Below are 25,002 nucleotides of genomic sequence, written 5' to 3' on the forward strand. Positions count from 1 at the left end.
CTGCTTTCTGTTATCTGCACAGATTTTGAGTATCTTGTCATAACTGGTGATTTTCACATTCACATTGATAATCCCTAAGACAAACCTGCCAAGGAATTCTGTGGTCTATTTGAAACTTCTGATCCATTGCAACATATGAAAGGACCCACACACAATCAAGGACACACACTGCAGTTGGTTATTAGCAAGGTTGTTGATATTTCTAGCACTGTTGTCAGGGACGTAGGCCTTTCTAGCCATTTCTGTGTTGTCTTTGATAAGTCTGTTTCTCCTGATACCCAAACCATATCAGTTTCTGTAAAAAAAAAAAAAAGGTATATAAACGAGCATACTAGTTGTATTTTTATGGAAGCTATGTCCATGACAATAAGCTTATCAGACTCAGTTGATTTGCTCTTTGATAATATTGACTGTAAAACTCTGAAAGTTATTGATGCCATTGTACCTGAAAAGGAAAGAACCATCAGCAAAAAGCACCGTGGAGAAACACCCCAGCTGTCACAAGTCAGATGAGCGAATGCAGGCAAGCTGGAATGGAGAAAAAGTAATATTCAGATTCAAAACACATTTCTGATGTCCTTGAAGAATACTTACTTAAATGCACTGTAACGGTATTTCTAACCTATTCTATTTCCCGTCATTTTATGTATTTTATTCCATTTTATCAGATTTTTTAAATCAAATTTTATGCTATCTTAATTGATTTATTCTGTTTTTTGTTGCTTATTGTTTTTGTCATTCTAATGTTTTTCTTTGCCTATGTAAAGCACTTTGAATTGTCTCTGTATATGAAATGTGCTATCTAAATAAAGGCTGCCTTGCCTTATTTGATTCACTTCCTTTTCTTTTCACTTTGGATTCTCCGAAATAAGTCTGCAATGTATGCAGATCTTGTCACAGTTCTTTCAGTGACAGAAGGAGAGGGACATTATTGAAAGAATCGAGATCTATGATTTAAAGATTCATTGGTTTTATTTGTCACATGCCCATTCAGAATGTGCAGTGAAATGCATACTCGTAAGCCTGTGCTAAAAGGCTAGCCTGCAACAAGGAATAATAATTTAAATAAGATTAAAAGAAAAATAAATATAAAGGATAAACAAATCAAAGATAACAGATTATAAATATATATAATAGAAGTATTAAAATGCTAAAGTGTATATTGGTCTGGTGTGTAGGTAGGCTGTGCAATCTTTCACAATATAAAAAGATATGTAAAGTCAAAGTTGTGAGCTAAACTATACAATAAAATATACACGCTTGAGTGCAAATATGCAAATGTGTGTAGTGACCATGTACAGTCTCTTCATCTGAGGGATCCTGTGATAAAATCTTTCCAGCTCATGGACCTAAAGTGTCTAAATGCACCAAAAAACACTTTGACTTTACACACACCTTTTTATTTTCTTTAAGCAAAAATCTTGACAAATCATCTCAAATTGAAAACCAAAACCTCTAGAAATACAAATGTTGTACTGTGTGGGTGATTTAGGACATTTATGTTAATTGAGACATGTGAACATTTGATCAGGCTGTTTTGTGTGTGTGTGTGTGTGTGTGTGTGTGGGTGTGTGTTTGAGCATAGTGAGGCAAATATTAACTTTGTCCAAAGTACATTACTGTTCCTGAATTACGATGCACAAATGTCAGCAGAGTTAATGTATTTGAGTTCTATCCTACTCTGAACTTCAAACTCTCTGCAGGAACATATATAGCCAATCTGGTCCAACAATCAGTGTCATTAAAGACACATTTCACTGCAGAATCATAAATTTATCAGGTTGTGTGTGAGAGATTCTGACGGAAACTGGTGAGGACAACTTATGCTGAGTTGCTAGAGCCCAAACAAGAGCTAAAAGAAGAGTGAATAATGGACATACATTCATCAGAAACATGACACTGAACAGATGATAGGTTGCTCTGTGTCCACTGGATGTGTAAAAAGGCAACTGGTTGCAAACATGCTCGCCAAAACCACTTTATAAGGCGATACTATGTCAGTGGTGTGTTTTCAGCTTGTTGTGGAGTTCTTCTTCCCCCAAGTGGCCAACAAAGCAATTAATGCAGCTTTTAATGAATGAAAAAGAGTTTGGGAGACAAGCTTTGGTCCACTCACTAACATAAGAGAGAGTTGATTCTGGATTCTAGCCTCCTCAAGCTAGCCTCTTTTCACCTAGCCCTCTGCTACGGGAAACAGCAACAGAATTTTGAACTTGGTGATTAGATGTTTCTTACTGCTTTTTGGGACTTTTGGAATTTTTACATAGTTTTTATACAATTTTTTTCACGGCCACGGCTGTTCTGTCCTGTGTCTTCCTTGTCCCTGGTTTGCCTCTCTGTGTTTGTGTGTGTGCGTCATTCCCGCCTACCCGCACACCTGTCTACAATCAGCTCATCAACTTGCAGCTTATCAACCATGGTGGTAGCTACGCTCAGGCCTCTAGCTCTAGAAACTTTGTGAGTAGTTTTCCTTGTGTTCTTATTACCTGATTTAATGCCTGTGTTTGTTTCCTGTGCTCCAGGAAAAAATAAAAAAACTTTGGTAAAATATAAAACTTCAGCTCGGATGTGAACGGATGTGACATTTTGTCGGCATTCTCATAAATATCGACTATTTTTTTTCTCTTTTCCTCCTCTTCCTCTGCCGTCACCAGCCATCCCCTCACTTCAATCCATCTCCATCTACAGTAACAATTACAGTAAACCTGTTAATCTTCATCTGCCTCCTAGTCTGTGTTCTGCCCTTGGGTTCACTTACGAACAGAACCTAACAATTTACTTTTTATCAGAGAACCAACATTTATTTTCAGCATATCTTTTGTTGCATCGATTCAATTGGGTTTCAGTCAAAATGAGTTTCATATCAGTCCAAACCTTGAGAACTGCCTTCAAACTGCCAGTCATTCCCACTTTGCTAACTTCTTCCTCTCTTTTTCGCTGAAATTTAGTCTGATTAAGAAATGGAAATTACAAATCACTTTGCACATTTAAATCATTTTGTACAGAGATTTGTAGTCACTGACTGTATAGTTTCTTTTTAAGCTAAGTGATAGCATTATAAAACACCTTAATTTAAAATTTTCTGTCTTCAACTTCAGTCTCAGATTCTAAGTAAGTTCAGTACAAAACTGCATACGTAAGCACTGTTCACAAATTGCATCAGTTGTTTCTGCTTTTCGCCTTCTTTTTCAGCTTTTACACAGGAAGTAACATACAGTATGGCGAACTGACAGTTGGACTTTCAGTCACTGGTGAGGGAAGCATCAATGCAAAACAGTGATTTTGTCAATGACCCTGATGAGTCATCACAATCAGTTCAGCTTGATGATTCAGTGTTAAAGATTTGTTCGTGTGCCAAACACATTTAGCATAACCTGACTTCAGTAAGCTCATGTAGTCGGACTCCAGTCTCATCCATTTTATGGAGGTTTTGAGAAATGCAATTGCAGAATTTGGTTTGAAAAGCCTGCAGACACACACACACGCACACACACACAGGCAGGCAGGTATATTTAAACTGACAGCCAATCGGAGGGCTGCTTCGGGATTTCTAAAATGCGCCAGCTTTTACTCAGCCAAAAACTGAGCTGCTGTGATGTCAGTCTGGTCTGGAGGTGACTGAGGCCTTCCTCAGCCAGAAGAGAGAAGCTTAATGTCTGCGTAAGCTCGTCCTCAGGCACTGAAGCCTGAATCTCCTCAGTGTCGGTGCTTTGATCCAGGATGACATTAGATCATCATGATTGACGGAGTTTGAACAAAGCAACAAATGTGACCTCTTGCACCTGTAGGAAGCTGTACATAGACCATTATTATCCTTTGTAAAATACAAAAGATGAAAAATAAAAATCCTTACACTAAAATTAATGTTTAAAGGCATTTTTCCTTAGCTAACATAAAAAAAAACATGCTTTGTGTATTTGTGGAGGGTTTGTTTTGTAGTGGTACGTGAAACTACCGTATCTGTATATTATCCTAAAATAAAATGAAAAGTTTTTAATGCTGGTTAAATTAAATAAATAAATGCATATGACTGAATACTACAAACTTGCAAATGCAAAATAACTGTTGCGAGGGCACATTATTCTTAGAATTCTTAAAACTTTAACTTTTATATAATTATACAATTATTTATAAATATTTCAATAATAAAATAAAAAGAAAGGACTAAAACTGAGCAGACATTGAAATAAAATCTACGGATTCTGCACAATATCTAAACTAAAAAAACAAATAATAATAATAATAATAAAAGAACGAATGTTAGTAACAGATGTTCAGACCCTTTCATTAGAGAGTGTGGACGTACCTGTCCACATCCTGCTGATAGTTTGACCCACATGGATGCAGAGTCCAGGTGCACTGAAACTCAAGCTGCAGGATCAGCCAGCTAAGCATGGCCTCAGGTGATGGGGGACACATCGGCCAATCAGATTGTTGTGTGGCTTATAGAAGGTAATCTGTGCTAGGGGCAGAGTGTGTGTCTTTGTGCTTTGTCATTCACCTTCAAGACACACACACACACACACACCCACAGCTCACCAGGCCAGAAACAACAGTGAATGAGGCTTCATCGTTTCAAATCTCTCAAAATGGTTTGTTTTTTGTGGTCATGTCTCTGAACATCTCTGTTCTCTGTGTGTGTGTGTGCTTTCTGCAGCAGCCCTTCCTCTGTATGTGTGCGTGTCCATGCATATGTGAATGTTTATGTATGTGTGTGGTCTTTGTAAGATGAGGATGTTTCCCCTGAGGTGGTGGATGTACAGATCACTTTCAAAGCCGGGAGATTTGTTCCCCCCCATGAACAAAATGTCCCAGACAGAGTACAGGCTGTCAGTGAGAGCAGACCTTTACAAAGGCCCTGATGTGTTTTGATAGCAGCGCTGTGAAAAGAAGCGTAATGCTGGGGCTTTCTATGGTATTCATGCAAAAAACAGAGCAGATAGACATCTGATAAAGGCTGATACCCGTCTTGCAGAGAGCTCTAGCTGAGGTATTTATCTGCCGCAGTGCGGGAGTGCAGAGACAACTTTCAACAGGAGAGCTCTTTTCACAGCGTGGTGTCTTTGTCTCATTGTTTACAGATAAAACATGTCTCTCTCACCGCTCAGCTCACTGTTAGCTCACCACGGGCTTCAGGTATCTTTCAGGTTTTACATCATCTCATAGATGGAATGGGGTGTATTTAGTGATTTGGGGCCCTACTGAACTAATGTGGCTTATCAAATTTATTTGGTCAAAATTGTAAAAATATGTAACACACTTTCAGTGCTTTAGTAAGCAGGGGTTTAAGGTGACACATTTGATAGTCAGTGTCCTTGACTGTGACACTAAACCTCGACCTGCTGCACCTGACCTCTGACCCCATTGCTGAAATGTGAGCATGTATGTGTGTCTCCAAAGTTCAACCTAAAGAAAATAATTCATAAATCTACTCCATCACACAGCAAAGGTCTTTAATAACGAGCTGCAAGGTAAAGCTGGTCATATCTGTGCTCTCAGGTGCCTGTTGAATACAAACCCAAACACTTGTGATCATTATATAAGGTGAGACACACGGGACATGATGATCTATGTGGGTGGTTTGTACACACACTGCTTCTGATAGCCTTGAAAGGACCGCTGTTGTTGTGTAGATTAGCCTATATAGTAAACATGGAGAGCAGCTAAGTGGGGAAACTGTTGTCTACTGCACATCTGCTGGTGCAGGATTAAAATATACAGTATATACCTTAATATTATACTTATCATTATACTCTTATTATGTGTACGTCAAAGTGCATATGATAATCCTAACTCTATAACAACAGATTAAACTAAACATTCAAGATGGCTCAGTCACTTTTTCAAAAAATCGAATTCATACAAATTAGAACATGTAATCTGTTGAAATTGATTCGATCACAACCCACATAGCATAAACTAGAATGAATAATGTTCCGTTAATTAGCAGTGCCTTAGCGTTATCACTTAAGTGACAAGCTAATGTTAACATATGGCTGTTGCATTTTACAAAGTCATCAAACTGTCTTACTTTTGTCCATAGTTTTTCCAACTATGGTGCCAAATTCTAAATTCTTCCTTTTAGATGATTTGTTGTCAAGATTATCTGTTCAGCAGATGTACTGTTTTCTCCAGGCAATCAGTGCATTTTAGAAACACCCCTCCCTGGAGTACAAGGCACAGCCTTGCACAACACTTATACACTGTGAAGTTTGAATTTGAACAAATCAAACAGATAATGTTAAAATTTTCACCACATTCATAAGTACAGAGGTACATAACTCATAACAAATATACAATATGAGCAAATACCTCATGTATATAAGGAATGCACAGCAAAGTCTAAAAGTCCTTCCCTGAATTCTAAATAAATTGCCACACCAGTATCTTAACGTTATTGTTAATGCCTTGGACAATCATTAACAATATGTTGCGCTTTTTATAGACTATCTAAGCATTTGTTTCTATTGATCATGATATCACACTAGATGAAGAGTCCATTAAATGGTTTTATTACTGTCTCTCTGATAGGACTCAGGTAGTAGTTTCCAATAATTACAGTGCTCTTAAGGTTAGTATAGGTGTCCCACAAGGGTCCCTTCTTGGCCCTCTTTTATTTACCATATACATAAACAATATTATCTCTGCTACTCCAAATTGTCATGTGCATTTTTATGCAGACAATACTATTTTATATGATACGGGCTTTGCTTTTGCAAATCTACTGTCTGCTTTTGAAATATTTTAGGTATCTCTTATTAAACATAATCTTATTTAAATTTTTTACAAATGTATGCCATTCTCAATTAAGAGTATCCAGCCTAGTGCCCATATTTATACCCTTCAATAGTTTCAAATACTATGCGCCCTACAGATGGAATGAGCGGTAAACAACTTTGAAACTAGGTTTCTTTAAAAACCCAATACAGCCTGACTTTTCACCTAGTGCCATCATGAGGTCAAAATTTCAATTTCTCCAAAAACGTTGGTTTATCTACCTAACAGTTTGGCTTTCTTTACACAGAACAGTGCAGCCTCACAGAGCTGCTAGCATGGCTGTAGTCTTATTAATGATACTCTCAATTTTCCCCCCTAGCATATTTCATACAGACTCACAATGGTGTGAAAATGGGTTGCTTTGTTTTGTTTGTCTTTGAGCAATGTCAGCTTACAGTCACTGTGTGTTGCTGCAATTTTACAGTAAGAGTTAGGAAACGCAAAGCATTTGACCAGTCAGCTATAGTTCTTTGAGCTCAACTTGGCTTGTCAGCACTTTGATTCACACTACTGCTGCAACTTTTCATTGCAAAACATAATTTTGCTAACATGTTCTGACATCTTTGTTCAATATTAAATGTGTGTGCAGAAGTTCTTTTTTGTATTTTGCTCTTAAACAGCCTTAGAACAAATCTCTACAAACGTTTTCATACACAGATGTCAGTCTTTACTGTTTATATTATCAGTAACTTATCACTCATGTAGCCTATAAAGATTCTGCATGAACGCCACATCAACCAGAACATATGGATGATTTTGGTGTCTATGTTGCCAGTAGTTACTAAGTTGCAGAAAAGGTCAGTGAAACCTCCATATTCCTTTAAGGCAGACTGAACATTGGACATTATACAACTCCTCTTCTCCCTCGGAGTGCCTCTCTCTCCCTCTCTCTCTCTGGGTGATCAGTTCAGTGCTGCTGACTGTGTTGGACTCCGGAGCGTCACCCCGACCTGACGCATTCTTGTACCAGAGCGCAGCTGTCACCATTACTTCATGCGTATTGGCCCAAGACCGAGAGAGGCAGAGGCAAAGCAAAGGCAAACAACAGGAGAGAGAGAGAGAGAGAGAGAGAGAGAGACCCCTGCGCTCTGCTCCATCGATCTGCTGAGGCGCACAGAGGAGCTTCTACCGGACGTTGGCCACAATTTCTGAGCTTTCTTTTTTTTCGGGGGAATGCCAAAAGTGGATTCACTGTTTGGAACATGCTACTAGGCAATTTGGTACGGTAAGACTGTGACAGTTTTGTCGTTTGATTCCTATGTCTCTTTGAATTATTTTTCATTTGGACGGCTGAAGTGTTTCCCAGCCCCCTCCCTCCACCAAAAAAAAAAAAAAAAAAAAAAAAAAAAAAAAAAAGATTGGGCTCCTGCAGAATTGATGTCTCGACTGACTGTGAGTGAGAGGACTGCACTTTGCCTCACATCAATGCAAGCCTTGGAATTTGGAAGCTTTACCTTAAGAGAGAGGAAATGACATAACTCAGGGCAGGAATATGAATTATGGAGCTGCTATGACAGGCTGCTGTCATTTTGGTCTGACACTGGGACAAGATGTATCATGATAGTGGTGGTGATGATGATGATGATGGATTGCCTGGAACAGCTCATTGTCAACAGTGACTTGCTTACCTGGGGGAGGTAAAGGTAAGCAAAAACTGTAGGTTAATGGTTACAGTGTGGACTGTTTCCATGTGTCAGGGCGTGGGTTTGACATCATCATCATCATCATAAATAACTGTAGAATTATTGGAAGACACCTGAGAAGGCATATCTGTCATTTGTAATGAATTAGGTCAATATGCTAAATGTCCAAATAATGAAAAATCTCTAATAATATTCACATAATAATAAACTATAGTCTACTAACTAAATACTAACTATAGTATTCTAAAATTTACAATGGGAAGGCATCATAGGATTGCCAAATACATGCTGCATCCTAGCCATTATCCTTATCCTGGAACACTCAGGGGCTCAGGTGTACTGAGTTGAAGGTAAAATTCAAGCTGAAGGTGCTTAACATCTTACCAAGTCGTGCTCTGGTTAGGATCTGGCTCACTGAGATGTAATTTGGATTAATTTAGAGGGGTGAAAAGTTAAAACTATCCAGTATTTCATGAGAAATAAATAGCAATAGAATTTAAAGAAATGGGAACTTTTAGAGAAAAGTCATGAAAATAAACATTGTTTTTTGCAGAAAAAGTCTTTAATTCATCATGTGACTCCCTTAGATTTATCTTGTGACACATTTGGCGAACTCTGCTTTAGAGTGCAAATACAGATGCATTGGCTGCATAATTGCGTGGTTCTGGTTCTCAAATGTGTTCCAGGGGCCCTTGACAGGTTTCCAGGATTTGTCTTAAGAATATTAGTTCAAGTTCAACAAGTGAACAGCCAGCAAACATCTGCATTATTTCAAATGAAATGAGCTGTAACGGTATGTCTGTCTGAGTTCCTGACATTAAAGAATCTTTGGGCTGAATACCACCGCAAACATATTTTTGTTTTCTCTCGAACTCTTTCATCTACTTCTACTCAAGTAAGTGATGTCCCAGAATGCCGTCAGGTAACTCCCACAGAAAACAGCATGAATGTTAGGGCTAAAACGATTGATTGATCGATCACCTGTTGAAAAGAAACTTAATTAACTTAAGAAATTATTTTGCCAATGTATTTCATATCATTTAAATCGTTTGTCATTTTCTGGTCCCAGCTTCTCAAATGTGAGGATTTGCTGTTTTTATTTAATTGTTAATTGAACATCTTTGGGGTTTGAACTGTTGATCAGACAAACTATCCAATTTGACATTTTTTCATTGGATATTTTACAGTCCAAACAATCCACTGAAAAAATAATCGACAGATAATTAAAATAATCATAAACTGCAGCCCAACTATATGTGTCCAAAAAGTGAACAAAAGCTTCACCTTAGTTGTGTGAACCTGTGAGAAACTAGACTGAATTCAACAGCAATCAGCAAGCTGATGGTGAACTGTTGACTTATGACTGGAGATCGTCTGTCTATTCGTTTACATCCTTAAATTTGAAGTTTAGATTCCTGTTAGAAAAAGGCAGTGGTTGTGGTTAAATAAAGAAGACATTACTTTGTGAAGATCTGGTCATGAACTTCCTTGTTGAACTGTTTTGTTGTGAAATTTATTATTTTCTCTGTGTGAGCCCAAGTTCTTCTCCTCATTATTTCTTTAATACCAAGAAAGTTCTGTTCTGACAAAAACCCATCATTTTGAGCCTTTTAGTATATTTTGACACAAGTGATGTTGACCTCAGAAACTAATCTCGCTGAAATATGTGTAAATGTTTGGCCCACTGATGTTGCTGTTGGTGGGAAGTGAACCTTCATCAGTATTTTTCTCTGAGCTGTAGAATCACACAACACTCAACTTTTCCAGTGTTGCCATTCCTGACTGCCCGTTGACCTCTGATCCCTTTGGTGAGATGCGAACATGAATGTGTCTCAGAGGAGAAGAAAACCAACTCCTAGTTAGAGCAACAAGGTAGCATAGTGACCATCTTTCCAGACCCTATTTTGTTAAGCATCCTCATTAAGTGTCCTTGAGCAAGACGCTGAGGCTCTACTCGCCCCAGAGCTGCTGCTGAGCCTGACCTTTGAGTGGAAAGTTGAGATTTCCTTTATTGGAGTCAGTAAATAATCATTTAATGTATGTGTTTTGTGGTGTTCTGTGGTTTTCTGCAGGTAGTGGTTGTGTTCTGTCTGTGGAGTACGGATGTCTGCAGAGCTTATGTTTTTCAAGCCAGTGGACCAACAGAGGGAGGAGAGAACCCACCAACTCACACTAGACGTGAGAACAGCCTTGATGCTTGATTTAGGACAATTGGAAAAAATATGCTTTTTTTCACTTTAAACAAATCTTTATGCAAAAAGCTGATTATACATGCTTAAAATCACCAAACTGGTCGTTTACATGTTGTAGCCCCTAAAAAGTGAAAATACTTAACATTATTGCAGGCCATTTACAGAAGTAGACAGTATGCTTTTAGATAGATTTTGTTCCTTCCATGCAGCCATTGGTTTCAGTGCATTTCAATATGCTAACTATAAAACTAACTATACTATAACCTACAGAGACTTAAAGCATTCTCTGAGACATTTAGTTGTTTTGTTTAATTATTGTTTAATCATCATGTGGCACCACACTTGCAGGCATTTTGGTGCATTCATGGATGCTCTGACATCTCAGAATTGCAGCAGAAGACCATTGCGTTAATGAGTTATGTTGATGAAAAATAAAATTCAGAATAAAATCCAGAAGCAAACAGCAGCTAGGTCTCAAAATTCAGATACCAATAAGTTTTCAAAACAGTCCCACATACGCTACTATAATGAAACCCTGATAAAAACAGAAAGACTGGCTTTAGTTTCATTGTGCAGTGAAGAACTGAAACCAAAGGCTGCCTGCAGAGTGCTTTGAAAAACAGTTTGTAGTAAAACGGTTTGTAGTTATTTGCATTGTGTGCTGTTTGTTGTTAATGGCCTTTGTATGTATCATCCTTTAAATGTTAACACATTTCTTTTAAAATAAAATCCAAGTTTTGCAGGTGAATACAGTACTGTATGTTTGCAGCAGTTGAGTCTAACTGTGCCCCTCTCCCCACTCCAGCCGTCTCAGAGTGGGTCAGCTCCGCGGGCTCCTGCAAGGGGAGGTGCTTTGAGCTGGAGGAGGCCAAACCTCCAGGATGCAGGTGTGACAATCTGTGTAAAACCTACTACAGCTGCTGCTCCGACTTCGACGAGCACTGCTTGAAAACAGGTCAGTCTGATGTCACCCTGCCGTATTCACTTCTCCTGGTTTTACCTCAACACATTATTCTCCGACAAAGAGGCTGTTTTCTGTCCTTTTTGATAGTTTAGCAGGACATCACAAAAATGGCTTTGGTGGGAACAGATGTATTTGTAGTTCAGATGGTGTTATGTTATCATATAGAGAAATGTGCCAAAAGTTGGATGAGCATTCCTATGGAAACCCAGTATTTATGATGCCCTGCTGTGGGTACTGTATGTACTTCGTTGTATCTTATAGGAAACGCTGGTGTATTCTATATTTTATTTTTTGTCAAGAAAGCCCATGAAAAGACTCTTTACACTTTATGACTTCCCTACCCTGTCCGTGGCACCAAGCCCATTTGTTCCTACACAAGATTTAAATCTTTAAAAACACCTCACAAATATATATTTTCTTTTTAAAAAAAGGCTCAGTTATTTTGTAACGCAGATGGCCACTGTAGTTTTTAGTTAATGTCACTCAAACAGGAGGAAATAGTGCATTTGTTGGGGACTATTTTCAGCGACGGTTTAATCCACATTTGGTGCAATAAGAAAAGATATATAATATCACCAGACTCATTCTTTTAGTGTCTGTATTTTATACAGTGAGCAATGCTGTGATGGATTTTTCTGTTGATTCACTTTCAGTTTCCATAGGTGGCAGGAGTAAATAGTGTGTTTGTTGGGAACTCTTTTGTACACATATTTAAACAGATTTACACATTTACTGATGCTGTTTCTCCTGATAATATCAGTAAGCAGTAAGAGTTACACATTTACTGCTAAATGTGTTTGGAATAGTACACAGCAGTACTACAGTAAGCGCAGAAAGTGCAGTGTACACAACATGATATGTGCTTTCTGCTGTAGCTGATGTAACATGGACAAAGGGCAGCTGTCCATCTGATGCTAATTTAGACCTTGGCTGGGTGGCGAGAGTCCACAGTTTCATCTTGAAAACATTAAGGAAACAACGCTGGGACATTTTCCAAAAAACAAACAAACTGTTGAGTGTAACTCATGAATTCTACAATCATGGGCTACTTGTGAGTGTTTTTTTTTTTACAAGGTCTTCTTTGCTTGTAATTGGATGATTTGTAACAGACTGTAGGCGCCTGAGATTGAATTTGTCACAGTTTATTGTATTCATTTGTGATGTTTTTTCACATGGTTGTCAGCCTCATTGAGAGGTTTTTAAAGCAGTGAGGATACTGTGATGAAGTAATATATAATGAACTTTCCTCTTTCCTGTCTTTCAGCGGGGGGGTTTGAGTGCTCGCAGGATCGCTGTGGGGAGGAGAGGAATGACGACCACGCCTGTCACTGCTCGGAGGACTGTCTGGAGAGAGGAGACTGCTGCTCCAACTACAAGTCACTCTGCAGAGGTTCTTATCATGAGATATTGTATCTCTATATAATATTATATAACAATTAGAAATTGAGAATGAATGTCCATGGAAGTAGGTAATTACTCTGTGCTGTTGTTTCCATGTGAGGTGAGACTTCATGGTTGCAAGGAGAATGTGAGGAGATCAAGAGTGCCGAATGCCCAGCAGGGTGAGTCTGAAACTGACGTCAAACTCAACATCAATTAAACACGACAGTGTGGGTTCTAATACAAAACACGCTGTAATTTACATATTTTGTTGTTATTTTATTTAAGAGTAAGTAGATGAAGATATGTTTCTATTTAATCAATACCTACATACATAAGAATTTAAAAACTTATTAACTTAATATAAGAAAAATCTTTTAGTGCCAGTTAGGAGGACTTCAATTGGACGATGATCTCTAGTTGATTAAAGCTCTTTTCATCATTTATCCTTTCTTTGCTAATTTAGGGTACTTAATTACCCTTTAACATGCCACAATTGTCACTGGTGAATTTTGTCTTTGCATCCTTGTTCTGCTCAGCTTCATCCGCCCTCCCCTCATCATGCTGTCTGTCGACGGGTTCAGAGCCTCCTACCTGAAGAAGGGCAAATCTGTCATCCCCAACATACATAAACTCAGTACGTCGTCTTCTTTTACTTTGTCTTATATTTCATTTCCTAAATGCAGTTATTGTAGAAGTCCTGATCTATGCAACAGTGTGAATCTTAGAGAAGTTCTTGTCCATGTTGTACAGTTTTGCAACTCAAGATGTAGTTCAGCTGCAGATAAAATGTTTCATCTAGTAAACTGAAGGTACTGATCTTGATTTTAATGCTTAAAATATGTTTTGTTGATGTGTTTAATACTGAATGGTTTACATTTATTTTCTCTTAGGAGCATGTGGTACTTCAGCACCCTACATGCGACCAGTCTACCCATCAAAGACCTTCCCAAATTTATACACCCTAGCCACAGTAAGTGACCCTGTGTAATATCTGAATGACTGGTTCTTGTCTTTATCATGTAAGACCAGAAGGGACAGTAAAGCAGGGTTGTTCCTGTTGTGATGCTGATGCAGGACTGATAATATATTAACTGTGTTGACATTGCTCTGTGGGATCTTTCTGCAGGGTCTGTACCCGGAGTCCCATGGGATTGTGGGGAACACCATGCACGACCCAGAGTTTAATGCCACGTTCAGCCTGCGCACCAGAGAGAAACTGAACCACCGCTGGTGGGGCGGACAGCCTGTGAGTAAACTCTAGATACCAGGTTGTGATTGGATTGCAATCAGTTCAAACTCACAGGCTGGCTAAATGAACCATAGTGATAGAAGACTGTGCTTGCATTCATTAGGGTGAAACTTTGTAAGTCACAAAGCTCACAGTAACTAGGTCTACTTTCAAGTCCTGTAGGCCAATTGACAAAGCTACATTTTGGAAAATGCTTTTGTTTGACAGCTTTCCCCGAATCGGAGGGGGAAAGTATTATCAAATTTGATCTCTTCTTTTAGTACACAGGACACGTTTAGCATTGGACCACAAAGACTGGAAGCAAGGGGAAACTGCTAGCTTAGCAGTTCAAAAGTGAACAAATTGCATTCCAACAACTCCAAAAGTACCTTATTCAACACACCCTGTTCACCATATATCCTGTGTATTTTAATTGTAAGATCTAAAAAGTAGATATTATTGTTCCAGGATCAGTTAGCTATGGATTGGAGCTATTTCTTGTCTGATGACAGCTGGTTACAGTGACTACACACAGCATCTCAAAACTGCTGTGCTAATAATAGTGGGGTTACAAGGTTTCACCACTGTCCTAACTGTGAACAAAACCCATCTGACTTAAATGGATTGGCGACTAGCTTGCTAGCTAACAGATTCAACATTATACTGCTATTGATGGAGGTAAGCAAGCAACTTTTCCCTACCTCCAGTCTTTGTGCTAAGGTACGCTAAACACATCCTGAACCAATGTCTCTAATGGTCCTGGATTCAGAGAGATTAAACTGATATTGATTTTCTCACCTTGGTAAGGTTTCCTGTTAGAGCAAAACAGTAAAGTATATTGATTTGTAGTACACTAACTGGATAAAAGTATACTATAACAGTAAATATATAGCACATACTGTATACAACTAGCTAGTTGTATGCAATTGATACACAGCAATATGATCTTAGGAGTTGAAGCATTGCACTGTGGGATTTTTAACCTTGAGTAGTGTGCTAAGGACACACATGACACAATATAAGAGGGACATTAGATTTCTGATAACCTCCTTTTCTGTTTTACAGATCTGGATCACAGCAGAGGAACAAGGAGTGAAAGCAGGCACTTTCTTCTGGCCTTGGTACTTAAGTTAGTACTGGAATATTTTTCACTAGCTTCAGACACTGAACGCAGCACTGCTCTGCACAACAGACTGAGTTGAGAGCATAAGGGTAGTTTAGAAGGCAAATAATACAAAAAATTTAATATAGATGATTACAGAATTAAGCCTGAGCAAAAGAAAACAAAAATGACAAATTTACGGGAGCTAAATGCCTTCTTTAACTTCACTCTGTGGGTTTCTAAAACATACAAGTACAAATAAATAGTTTCTAAAACCTCAGGCCATTTTTACACTGAAGAGGACAATTCATAGTCTACAATATGATTGATTACTGGCTGATTGTTAGCATTTTTTAAAATTTCTTTTCACCAAAAAAATACAAAAAAATTAAGTTGATCAGTTTAATCTATTTCTGTATTCCCATTTCCTCAATTTATTTCACAATGTCATTACCAAATTTAACAAGCAGAAACAAAATCCAGAGTTTATCAGCTAATTATCGGTTAAACATGTAAAGACTCTTCTCTCTTTGATTCACCTAAATGACAGCACAGACAGATTCGTTTCAGAAAACATTTACATGTCCATGACATAATGATCACGAGGGCAAGAGAGGCTGAGCGCTCGTCACATCCTGAGACAATGGCCCTAAACATCATAAACGCATACACACAGACACGGGACAATGCCCCTACACACTCACAACAGAGGCCATTGAAGGCTCACAGCAGCTCAAACACTGGCTTGTTGAGGCAGTAAGCAAAAATAATTTGAATCAAGAAAAAAATGTTGAAGGCAAAGTGGTGAAAGACATCAAGCTGCGTTTTTATATATGTATATTATTGATATCAGAAATCAGAAATACTTTATTGATCCCCGTAGGGAAACTCTTTGTTACAGTAGCTTGCCTTTACGTCAGTGCACACAGGAGAAAGTACTAGAAAACGATATGATACACTATAAACACTATAAAACAGGTCAGAAAATAAATTAAGTATCAGGTAATAAGGTATAAGATAAACTAAGTGTCGAGTACCAAGTGGGTTTAGTGGTTGATGATGAAAGTACATTATAAAATACAGTGTCACCAAATATGTAATAAGTAATAGTAATTGTGATTAGAAAAGTGATTGTAATTAGACTTATATTTATTTCTCTAAATATGTTTCCACTTATTGTGTTTGTCAGAGGACATGTTGCACACAGACACCCCTTTTCTCCTATTTTGTTTATGACAGGTGGTTCTTTAAGTAATAAGTCAATTATCCAAATATATACTGTGAAGAATCTGTAATAATAGACATCCTGCTTCTTAATCATCATTCACCATGTTTTGTTTCCAGGGTGATTCCTCTGGAGAGGAGGATTTTGACCATCCTGCGCTGGCTGCATCTGCCTGACGATGAAAGGTATGTCTCTCTATTCACTTCACTTAGGACTTTGAGAAAAATCCAGTTTTCTTTGACCGGGGGTCTTGTAAACCTGGATCTTTCTCTTGGCACATGACTTGCAGTAGCAGAAAAAGCTCAGGTGGAACTAATAACAATAATGTTGACTCAGTTCCAGTGAATTGTCCCAGTAAGCCAAGACAGTGAGCCAACACAATATGCACAACACCAGGGCCCTGGAACTGGGCCATCTAAATTGAATGCAGCCGGTATTAATGTTATTAGTAACACTTGTGTTTAACGAGCCAAAAGAGAGAAAGGTACAGTATTGTAATTTTGACCATTCCTGTTGGTTAAAGTTATTTTCCCCTTCCAGCTTCATTGCAGAGACAGTTATATCTGTTTTAAAGTTCAACAAGGAATTAATTGATGATTATAATGGAGCGTTGGGGTAATAATGTCAACTTTAAAATCATGTCAGCAGCATATCAGACATGAAGTTGGTGAATAAAATGTTATCACTGATCTGAATAGGAACTATGAAAAAGGCTTATATTGTAAAACATAGTAATTTCCTTTTACTGCAACACACATGCTAACTGTCTAGATGTAATTTAACTTTTTCATCACATTGCTGAGTACTTATTTAACTATCAGCTTTCAAACTCCTTTTCCTCTGGACTCAGAAACTCCTCTTGCTCATAAGGATGTTTAAGTGACTGTGGAGACCCAGGTTGTTTTGTTTGTGCCTGTTTAGGATGTGTGTGCCGCTGCATGAACAAGTTGTGGTCTTATGCAAGATTTACTGAAAATATGTATACTTTAGAATTTATTTTTGTAAGTTTTGATGAGGTAATTCTCATGCATAAAATCTAACTTATATTGTATGTCAAAGATCTCAGAGATTATTGTTAGTCTTACATGGGTTTAAATAAGAGGTGCTGTGTGTTTTTATATTTAGTCAGATGCAACAGTGAGTTAGTAAGTGTCTCTTGAAGGCATGAAGATAAAGGTTGTTTTTAGTGTTGAGCAGATGCTGTCATGGTTTGGGGTTTTTGTCCTGTTATTTCCTGTTTTATTTTGAAGTGTTCTCCTCTTCTCATGTCTCTTGTTGTTTTACTTCCTGTATTTGTTTGCTTTTCCCTCCAGTTTTGATTGTTTGCTCCACCCTAATTAGTTGCACCTGTGTCTCATTGTCTCCCCTACCTAAGTATATTTAGTCAGAGTTTTCCCTTTAGTCAGTATCAGTTTGTCATTGTACCCATGTCAAGTGTCCTGTTTTGTGGTTCTGTGGAGCCTTACCTGTCTGTGGATTTTGGATTTCCCTGCTCACCATTGGACTTGTTTTGGTTTTGTGTGCTTGCCTGCTCCCTGTCTGTATTGTTTTGCCTCTGTTGCACTGCCTGAAATCCATGTAAGCCTTTTGTGTTTCTTATCATTAAATGGTTGATCTGCACCTGCCCTGCCTACCTGTCTGCATTTGGGTCTTTTCCCTGCTAACCTGCTTAACAAACTACCACAGATGCTGGTTCAGTGCAGGGGTCACGAACTGATAAGTGTTTTTTATATTGTGGTGAGATGCTCACTTCCAGAACAAGCTCAGTGACTTTTATCTTGTTCAATTACACATTTTGTTTAAGCCTCAAAATGTTTCAAAACTATCTGTTCTACTGAATTGCCTCAACTTGATAAAATATTGGATGGCAGATCATTTTCTACAGCTAAATAGTGACGAACAGAAGTTCTTATATCTGCCCTAGATGGCGTTGTTGTGAAGGTGATGGAAAGTTTTGGCTCTTTATCTTCTTCTGTTAGACCTACCCTCCATAAGCTATGCTTTCTATGGGCCAAGATTTGATTCTTGACAGCATGCAACTTGTTTGGTTTGTTCCTGTTCCTCCAAAAGGTCTCACGAAACTCCAGTCCTGATCTCTGTCTTTACACTGCCTTCCTATCAAATTAAGATCAAGATTCTTGTAATCATCATTTGTTTAGACTTATTCTGTTGCTCTGTCTCTTACTTGCTTTTTTTTTTTTGCCGTGAAGCACTTTGTGACATCTGCTCTTGAAAGGTGCTATATAAAAAAATAAACTTTATTTACTGATCATGTTGATTTGATTGAAAATGCTCTCACATTCTGTAGGAATCCTTCAGGATTCTGTCTCTCACAATCCTGAAGGATTTTTAAGGTAATACTAGACCTCTTGTCTGTGTTGTCTCTTTTCAGGCCGTATGTTTACGCTGTCCACTCAGAGCAGCCCGATACCTTCGGCCATCGACTGGGACCGCTCAGCAGTGAGGTGAGTGTGAGACATGAGGGTCGGAAAGTGACTGTGAAGCTGCTGAAAGTGTGTGTCCTCTCATTGGAGGCATGTGATTACATCATCACATTTTCAAAAATGTAATTTCTTTTTTTAATCCTGTTTTCCCGTCTACAGCTGGATAATCCTCTGAGGGAGATCGATAACATCATTGGTCAGCTGATGAACGGTCTGAAGCAGATGAACCTGCATCGCTGCATCAACGTCATCATCGTAGGAGACCATGGTATGACTACCATATAATCTTCGAAGCCTGGATGTTTTGTTAGTTATCTCTTTTCTTTAGGTAAATCAGTTTTTTTAAAGGTGAGTTTATAAGTAAAATGATGACTTACAAAAGAAAAACAAGGGATACAAATACAGATAACCCCCAAAAAAGAAAACATACATTATAATGTTAATTACATATGATGATATTAACTGTTGATTTCTGATCTCTAAAGGGTCAGTTCACCCAAACTACAAAAAACACATTTCTCACTTATTAGTATCCAGCCATGCATGTAGTTGTGGTTTTATTCACCAAGGTTTCAATCTGTATCTGAGATTTCTGCCTCTACCCCCATACAATAGAGGGGAGTGAAATTTGTTTGTGATGCTCAAAGTATTAAGAAGCGACACTGAAAATGTTCAACTGTAGCTTGTCTTTCAAAAAAGACCTGGTTCCTGGTTACTTTGGATAATACACAGTAGAATTCTGCTACCTAAAGTATTGGGTTTCTGACCAGGTTCAGGTTTGGTTATTTTCAAATGTAATTTATTAAGAAGTTAGCCTCTTTATCATATGTTACATGTAGATCCCCTTTGGGGACAGGACAGAGTTTAGCCAATGACTTGCATTAGCCTGGTGAGCCAACAGTCTATAATGGATGATGTAAAGAAAAAGATTAGACTCAGGTCTCAGGTAGCATTCAGGTCATCATAATTTGGGTTCAATTGGCTTGATTCATGAAGAATCCACATAGTTCACTGGATAATCTTTACTGAAACTACGTTCTACAAAAGAAATAGTCCCTATGACAACTGTTGACAGTGAGGCCTGTAGATTTTCTAAAGTAACAGGGACATTGTTTCTGAAAAGACACATTGCTGTTAAGTTTTTCAGTGCTTTGAGGAGCTTTTAAGTGGCAGCGCAAGTATAAGAGGCAGATATGTCAAAATCGTGGCACATAAAAACAAAACTGCATGAAGAGTATCAGTATGAAGAGAAAAGAAGGTGAAAAAATGTTTATTTAATGTAACTTGTGTTATTTTTAGGTGAACTGACATAATAATAATAATAATAATAGAAGAAACCATGGCTATCTCTCAGGTATGGAGGAGGCCCACTGTGAACGGACAGAGTTTCTCAGCAGCTACCCGCTCAACATAGATGAGATCACGCTGATCCCTGGCTCGCTGGGCAGAATACGACCCCGCGACCCCAAATCCACCACATGTAAGACGAGAGTGACTGGCTTTAACACTAGACTGTATCAGATTTTTTAAGAAGTAAAACGGGCTTAATGATATTTTCTTTTCCAGATGACCCAAAGGTTGTGGTTGCCAACCTCACTGTAAGTACTATGACAAAACACACACGCAGTACTACACAATACTAACCCAAACCAAACCTAACCATTTTTCCTGTAATTTCTTAAACTGCCCAGTGTTGCCTGTGTTTGTCTATGTGGGAGAAAGAGAGAGCTCAGGTCGTTCACCTTCGTATTTGTTGTTTCAGTGTAAAATGCCGACTCAGCACTTCAAGCCGTACCTGAAGCAGAATTTACCCAAGAGGCTTCACTACGCCAACAACCGCAGGATTGAGGACGTCCACCTGCTGATGGAGAAGAAGTGGCACATTGCCAGGTAACCTGTGACGTACTGATTCAATTCTGCTAAAGGGGATGTTTTAATACCAAGGAATCAGCATCAAGCAGTCGCTGCTCTTTGGGTGGGCTTAACCTCCCCAAGACCTGAGAACCTAACATAACCTAAACTGAACCAGGTCTCATGTCTCCTTAGTCCAATTGAGCTCAAGATCAGGTCCAACTTCAATTCCGACCCTTGAAAATTTCTGTGGAAAATTTGCAATAAAATGATGATTTCACTTGAGCTGCAACTAACAATTATATTAATTATTGATTCATTGTAACACTGTGCTGGAACTTTTTCTACACTTCGATCAAGTCCTAGTTTATTAGAATCAGAATTGTTTTAATCTTTACACTGTCAACACCATAAGCATAAGCCAAATCATTTCGTCTGTGCGGTGTAATTCAAAAGTCGACTTTTGAAGAAGAAAAAATGCCAAATGGATGGTATTAACTATAGATTAGACATCATACAATTGAAGACATATTTTAAGAACAGTGATCATTTCTGTAATGCAGGGCAGGGTGTGTCCCTTGCTGATAAAGTGAAAAATGTCCAATCAATATATACCCCAGGCAAATTCTCTGAAAACTTGATAATTTAGACATGGCAGACTTTCACCCAAAAGTGACAGATTTTAAGGAGTTGGGAGTTGTTATGTCAAACTGTTTAATTTCTGTTTCGGCGGCTGATCACACTTTAGCTAGAGAGATTTCAGCAGGAATTATTCTCAATATACTCTTATATTCTCCAGTATCACAAAAGCTTTTAGTTTTGATATTTTTAAAATTTGCAGGTTGTTGAAAAAACATAATAGTTTTGTATCTACTTCAGGAAAATGCCAGAAAAATTGAGGACTCGGTGTGGCTTCTTTGGTGACCACGGCTTTGACAACAAGATAACCAGCATGAGGGTACTGTGTTTTAATGTTTCTTTAACTTTATGCCACTATTTCTCTCCTGTATTATAGACTGTGATATGATGTATTGTGTTGGAACTGTAGGCCTATACTATATTACACGATGTCTGATAAAATAATCACTTGAAGATATGCTCTCTGATTTTTTTTGATTGAAGTCCCCAGCTGCACCCACCAAATCCCTGAATTTCTTACAACTCAACACAGTTGCCGTTGCTAACATGTTTAATAAAACATTTTGCTAAACTTCTCTGCTGTGATTGATTGAAGGTTGAAACCAGAGAAAAATAACAGATAAACACACACCAGTGACAATTTACCAGATAGTTAAAATGTTTTTGTACTGGAATAATCACCACACCATCATCAGCAAATTGCTTCTGACATATCAGAGAAGTGTGTTTCTCTGCGTTTAAAGTGTGTATTTCTTGTTTTCTTCATGCAGACCATATTCATGGGTCATGGACCAAGCTTCAAGTTCCAGAAAAGAGTGCCAGAGTTTGAAAATATAGAATTATACAATGTCATGTGTGGTAAGAATATTATTTGCCTTTTAATGGTGTGGAGTAGAACTGCATGAACAACCTTAAAATATTGATTGTTTCACCAAGGTTAATTAAACCTGATTTAGTAGGTATGGTCCGGACTCCAGTGATGCACTTCAGGTCATAATTTGGCCTTTTAATGGGCTATATTTTCATCTGTGATGTGTTAAGAGAACTCCCAAACCTTTTTTACAGCTACACAAAAAACTGTAAAAGAACCTGGTTATTTTTTATCACAGAATGTACGAATACATTTCTGATTGTTTTGTCAGCAAACTGAACCTCCCGTCTCTCTTTCTGTCTCAGACTTGTTAGGTTTGAAGCCGGCCCCTAACAACGGGACACACGGCAGCTTGAATGATATGCTGAACGATCCGATATACCACCCCAGCATGCCAGATGAAGTGACACCACCGTCACCAGCGTCCGACTCTGATGACACTGTGACCCACGACCTGGGCTGCAGCTGTGATGATGAGGTCAGAGGAGGACAGTGACTTTCCTAACTTTCCGGAATAAAACTGAGCTGAACACGCTGTACTTGCAACTGTGTTACATAAAAAAAACAATTAAAGCTGCATTAATCAATATTCATCTATTAGGGGGCAGAAAAACATCAAAACAAGTTTTTCTGTTACAGAACAAAGTGAAGGAGATCATTGAGGCCTTCAGTCCTGCACCAGATGGAATCTACAGTTACAGTAGGTTTCTCTTACACATAAATAACTAAATAAATCTAGAAGTGCTGCGACAGAACAATTGACCACTGATGAGCTGTATGTATGTAGCAGCTGAGGAAAATTGTTGTCCAAATCATTTCACTTTGAAAAGTGGCAAACGTATAGCAGTAGTTAGTAATAATAATAATAATAAGTTTCCCTGCCATACAATGTGTTGGACATTTTTTGTCAAGTATTTATGTCCTTATTACCCACCACGCAATACTGAGTCTTTGAGTTTTCACTGCAAACCTGAAGCATTATTTCCAGTTCCCACTTCCGTTCAGTTTCCACTGTCTTTTTAAAAGGCAATAATAGTCTAGAACTGTTTATTACATCTTTTGGTGACTGGGAGGAACTGCAACAATATGGACAGCTGTCTGGCACATCATGTACAGGAGTCAGGTGATTAGAGCAGAGATTAGACTGTTTAGTGATATAATCATACAACATATTGGGGTAAAACTCATTTGGTATTTGTTTCAGTGGTTTAAGATTGATGCCTTTTGCTGAAACTTCATTCTGCCTCAGTGAGTAGGGAGCTCTGGAGTTGCTGTGACTTCCCTGACTGTGTGACTGTGTTTGTGCAGACAGTACCCACCTCCCGTTCGGTCGCCCAGCGGTGATGTTTGACACTCAGTACAGTTTGCTTCATCATGTGGAGTTCATCAGTGGGTACAGCAAAGAGCTGGCCATGCCCCTGTGGACAGCATACACACTGCAACGACAGGTACGCACGCACACACCAGTTCATTTCTATGAAAATCAAGTTTTGGTGACTTAAAACTTGCTGCAGATAGATAATCCATCCTTTATTCACTCATTTCTTTACTTATTGTAAAAGTTAAGCGCTGTAGAAATGCAACTTCATAAGTTACTGTTTTGAAAAGTGTTACTAGGCCGCATAGACACAGGTCTTTGAGAATCTGCCACTGAACTGCAGATTTTTAAATGCACAAATTCTCTTTGCTTTGAACAACATTAATGTTTGTTTTGTTCGTTTTCTGGTTTCTTCTGTGATGCCAGAGCTTCTATGAATGCACAGTTAGGGAGAGAAATTCTATCCCAGGTCAGGTTGTAAAACTGTGACGGAGGCCATGTTAATGACACAAAATACATGTTGTTGTTTATAGTGAGTGACACTGTGTTTGTGTGAGGCCAGAACATGACGGAGCTGCACAAACATGCAAATGGAAACACAAACATGTCCAAAAACACCAATAAACACAGACTGTGTTTCTAACACTGGACGCATGTTTGTCAGATGTTTACAGGAACTTGCTACAGGTTTACAAGGTGCAGCTGCTGATTCATGGGACACACACATGCTGTAAATACACACCACAATACATGAATACCTACACAAAAACACACACAGGCATGCATGCATGTGAACGTGGCAACATTCACAGAAACAAGTATTTTCTTTTTGTCTGCTGCAGAGTACATCAGAATTCCACACTGCTCTTTTTTATCTTTGTAATTTATTATAATTTCACTTAGTTTGCTCCAATACAATTTCATTCCCTCTTTCATCCACATAATAATAATAATAATAATAATAATAATAATAAAGCTTTATTTATAGAGCACTTATTAAAACAAAGTACAAAGTGCTTCACAACAAGAGAAATAAAATACCACAGTGAATGATGAAATCTAAAGAAATAAAATACACAAAAGCAATAAAATAAACAGCCAGTTCAGGTAAAATCAGGATCTGCTTTCAGATAAAAATGTGTTTTGAGACGAGACTTAAACGAAGACACTGACTCAGACAACCTAATTTTTTCAGGCAAGTTGTTCCAGAGCCTCGGTGCCCTGATGGCAAAAGCTCTGTCCCCCTTAGTTTTCAACCTGGACTCAGGAACAGACAGGAGACCCCTGGCCGAAGATCTCAAACTACGTGGAGGTTCATAGGGGATTACGAGGTCTAAAATATAGTCTGGAGCCAGGCCATGAAGA

General features: G+C 38.4%; 1 protein-coding gene across 1 annotated transcript in view; it reads left to right on the forward strand.

The window, feature by feature from the left end:
• Positions 1-7,686: 7,686 nt before the first annotated feature.
• The window catches only part of LOC122864340 (ectonucleotide pyrophosphatase/phosphodiesterase family member 2), a 47,290-nt gene continuing 29,974 nt past the window's right edge, over positions 7,687-25,002 (forward strand). Inside the window, exons 1-20 of the mRNA XM_044171624.1 lie at positions 7,687-7,997; positions 10,493-10,598; positions 11,418-11,567; positions 12,841-12,966; positions 13,078-13,138; positions 13,496-13,593; positions 13,850-13,929; positions 14,086-14,205; positions 15,253-15,308; positions 16,634-16,699; positions 18,907-18,979; positions 19,118-19,226; positions 20,313-20,438; positions 20,525-20,556; positions 20,721-20,848; positions 21,689-21,767; positions 22,219-22,306; positions 22,625-22,797; positions 22,959-23,019; positions 23,628-23,767. Coding sequence (XP_044027559.1) covers positions 7,980-7,997; positions 10,493-10,598; positions 11,418-11,567; positions 12,841-12,966; positions 13,078-13,138; positions 13,496-13,593; positions 13,850-13,929; positions 14,086-14,205; positions 15,253-15,308; positions 16,634-16,699; positions 18,907-18,979; positions 19,118-19,226; positions 20,313-20,438; positions 20,525-20,556; positions 20,721-20,848; positions 21,689-21,767; positions 22,219-22,306; positions 22,625-22,797; positions 22,959-23,019; positions 23,628-23,767 — 1,890 coding nt within the window. The 5' untranslated portion in view covers positions 7,687-7,979. The remainder of the gene's footprint in view (positions 7,998-10,492; positions 10,599-11,417; positions 11,568-12,840; positions 12,967-13,077; positions 13,139-13,495; positions 13,594-13,849; positions 13,930-14,085; positions 14,206-15,252; positions 15,309-16,633; positions 16,700-18,906; positions 18,980-19,117; positions 19,227-20,312; positions 20,439-20,524; positions 20,557-20,720; positions 20,849-21,688; positions 21,768-22,218; positions 22,307-22,624; positions 22,798-22,958; positions 23,020-23,627; positions 23,768-25,002) is intronic.

The sequence above is a fragment of the Siniperca chuatsi genome, linkage group LG17, assembly GCF_020085105.1.
Source record: "Siniperca chuatsi isolate FFG_IHB_CAS linkage group LG17, ASM2008510v1, whole genome shotgun sequence".
NCBI classification, from domain to species: domain Eukaryota; kingdom Metazoa; phylum Chordata; class Actinopteri; order Centrarchiformes; family Sinipercidae; genus Siniperca; species Siniperca chuatsi.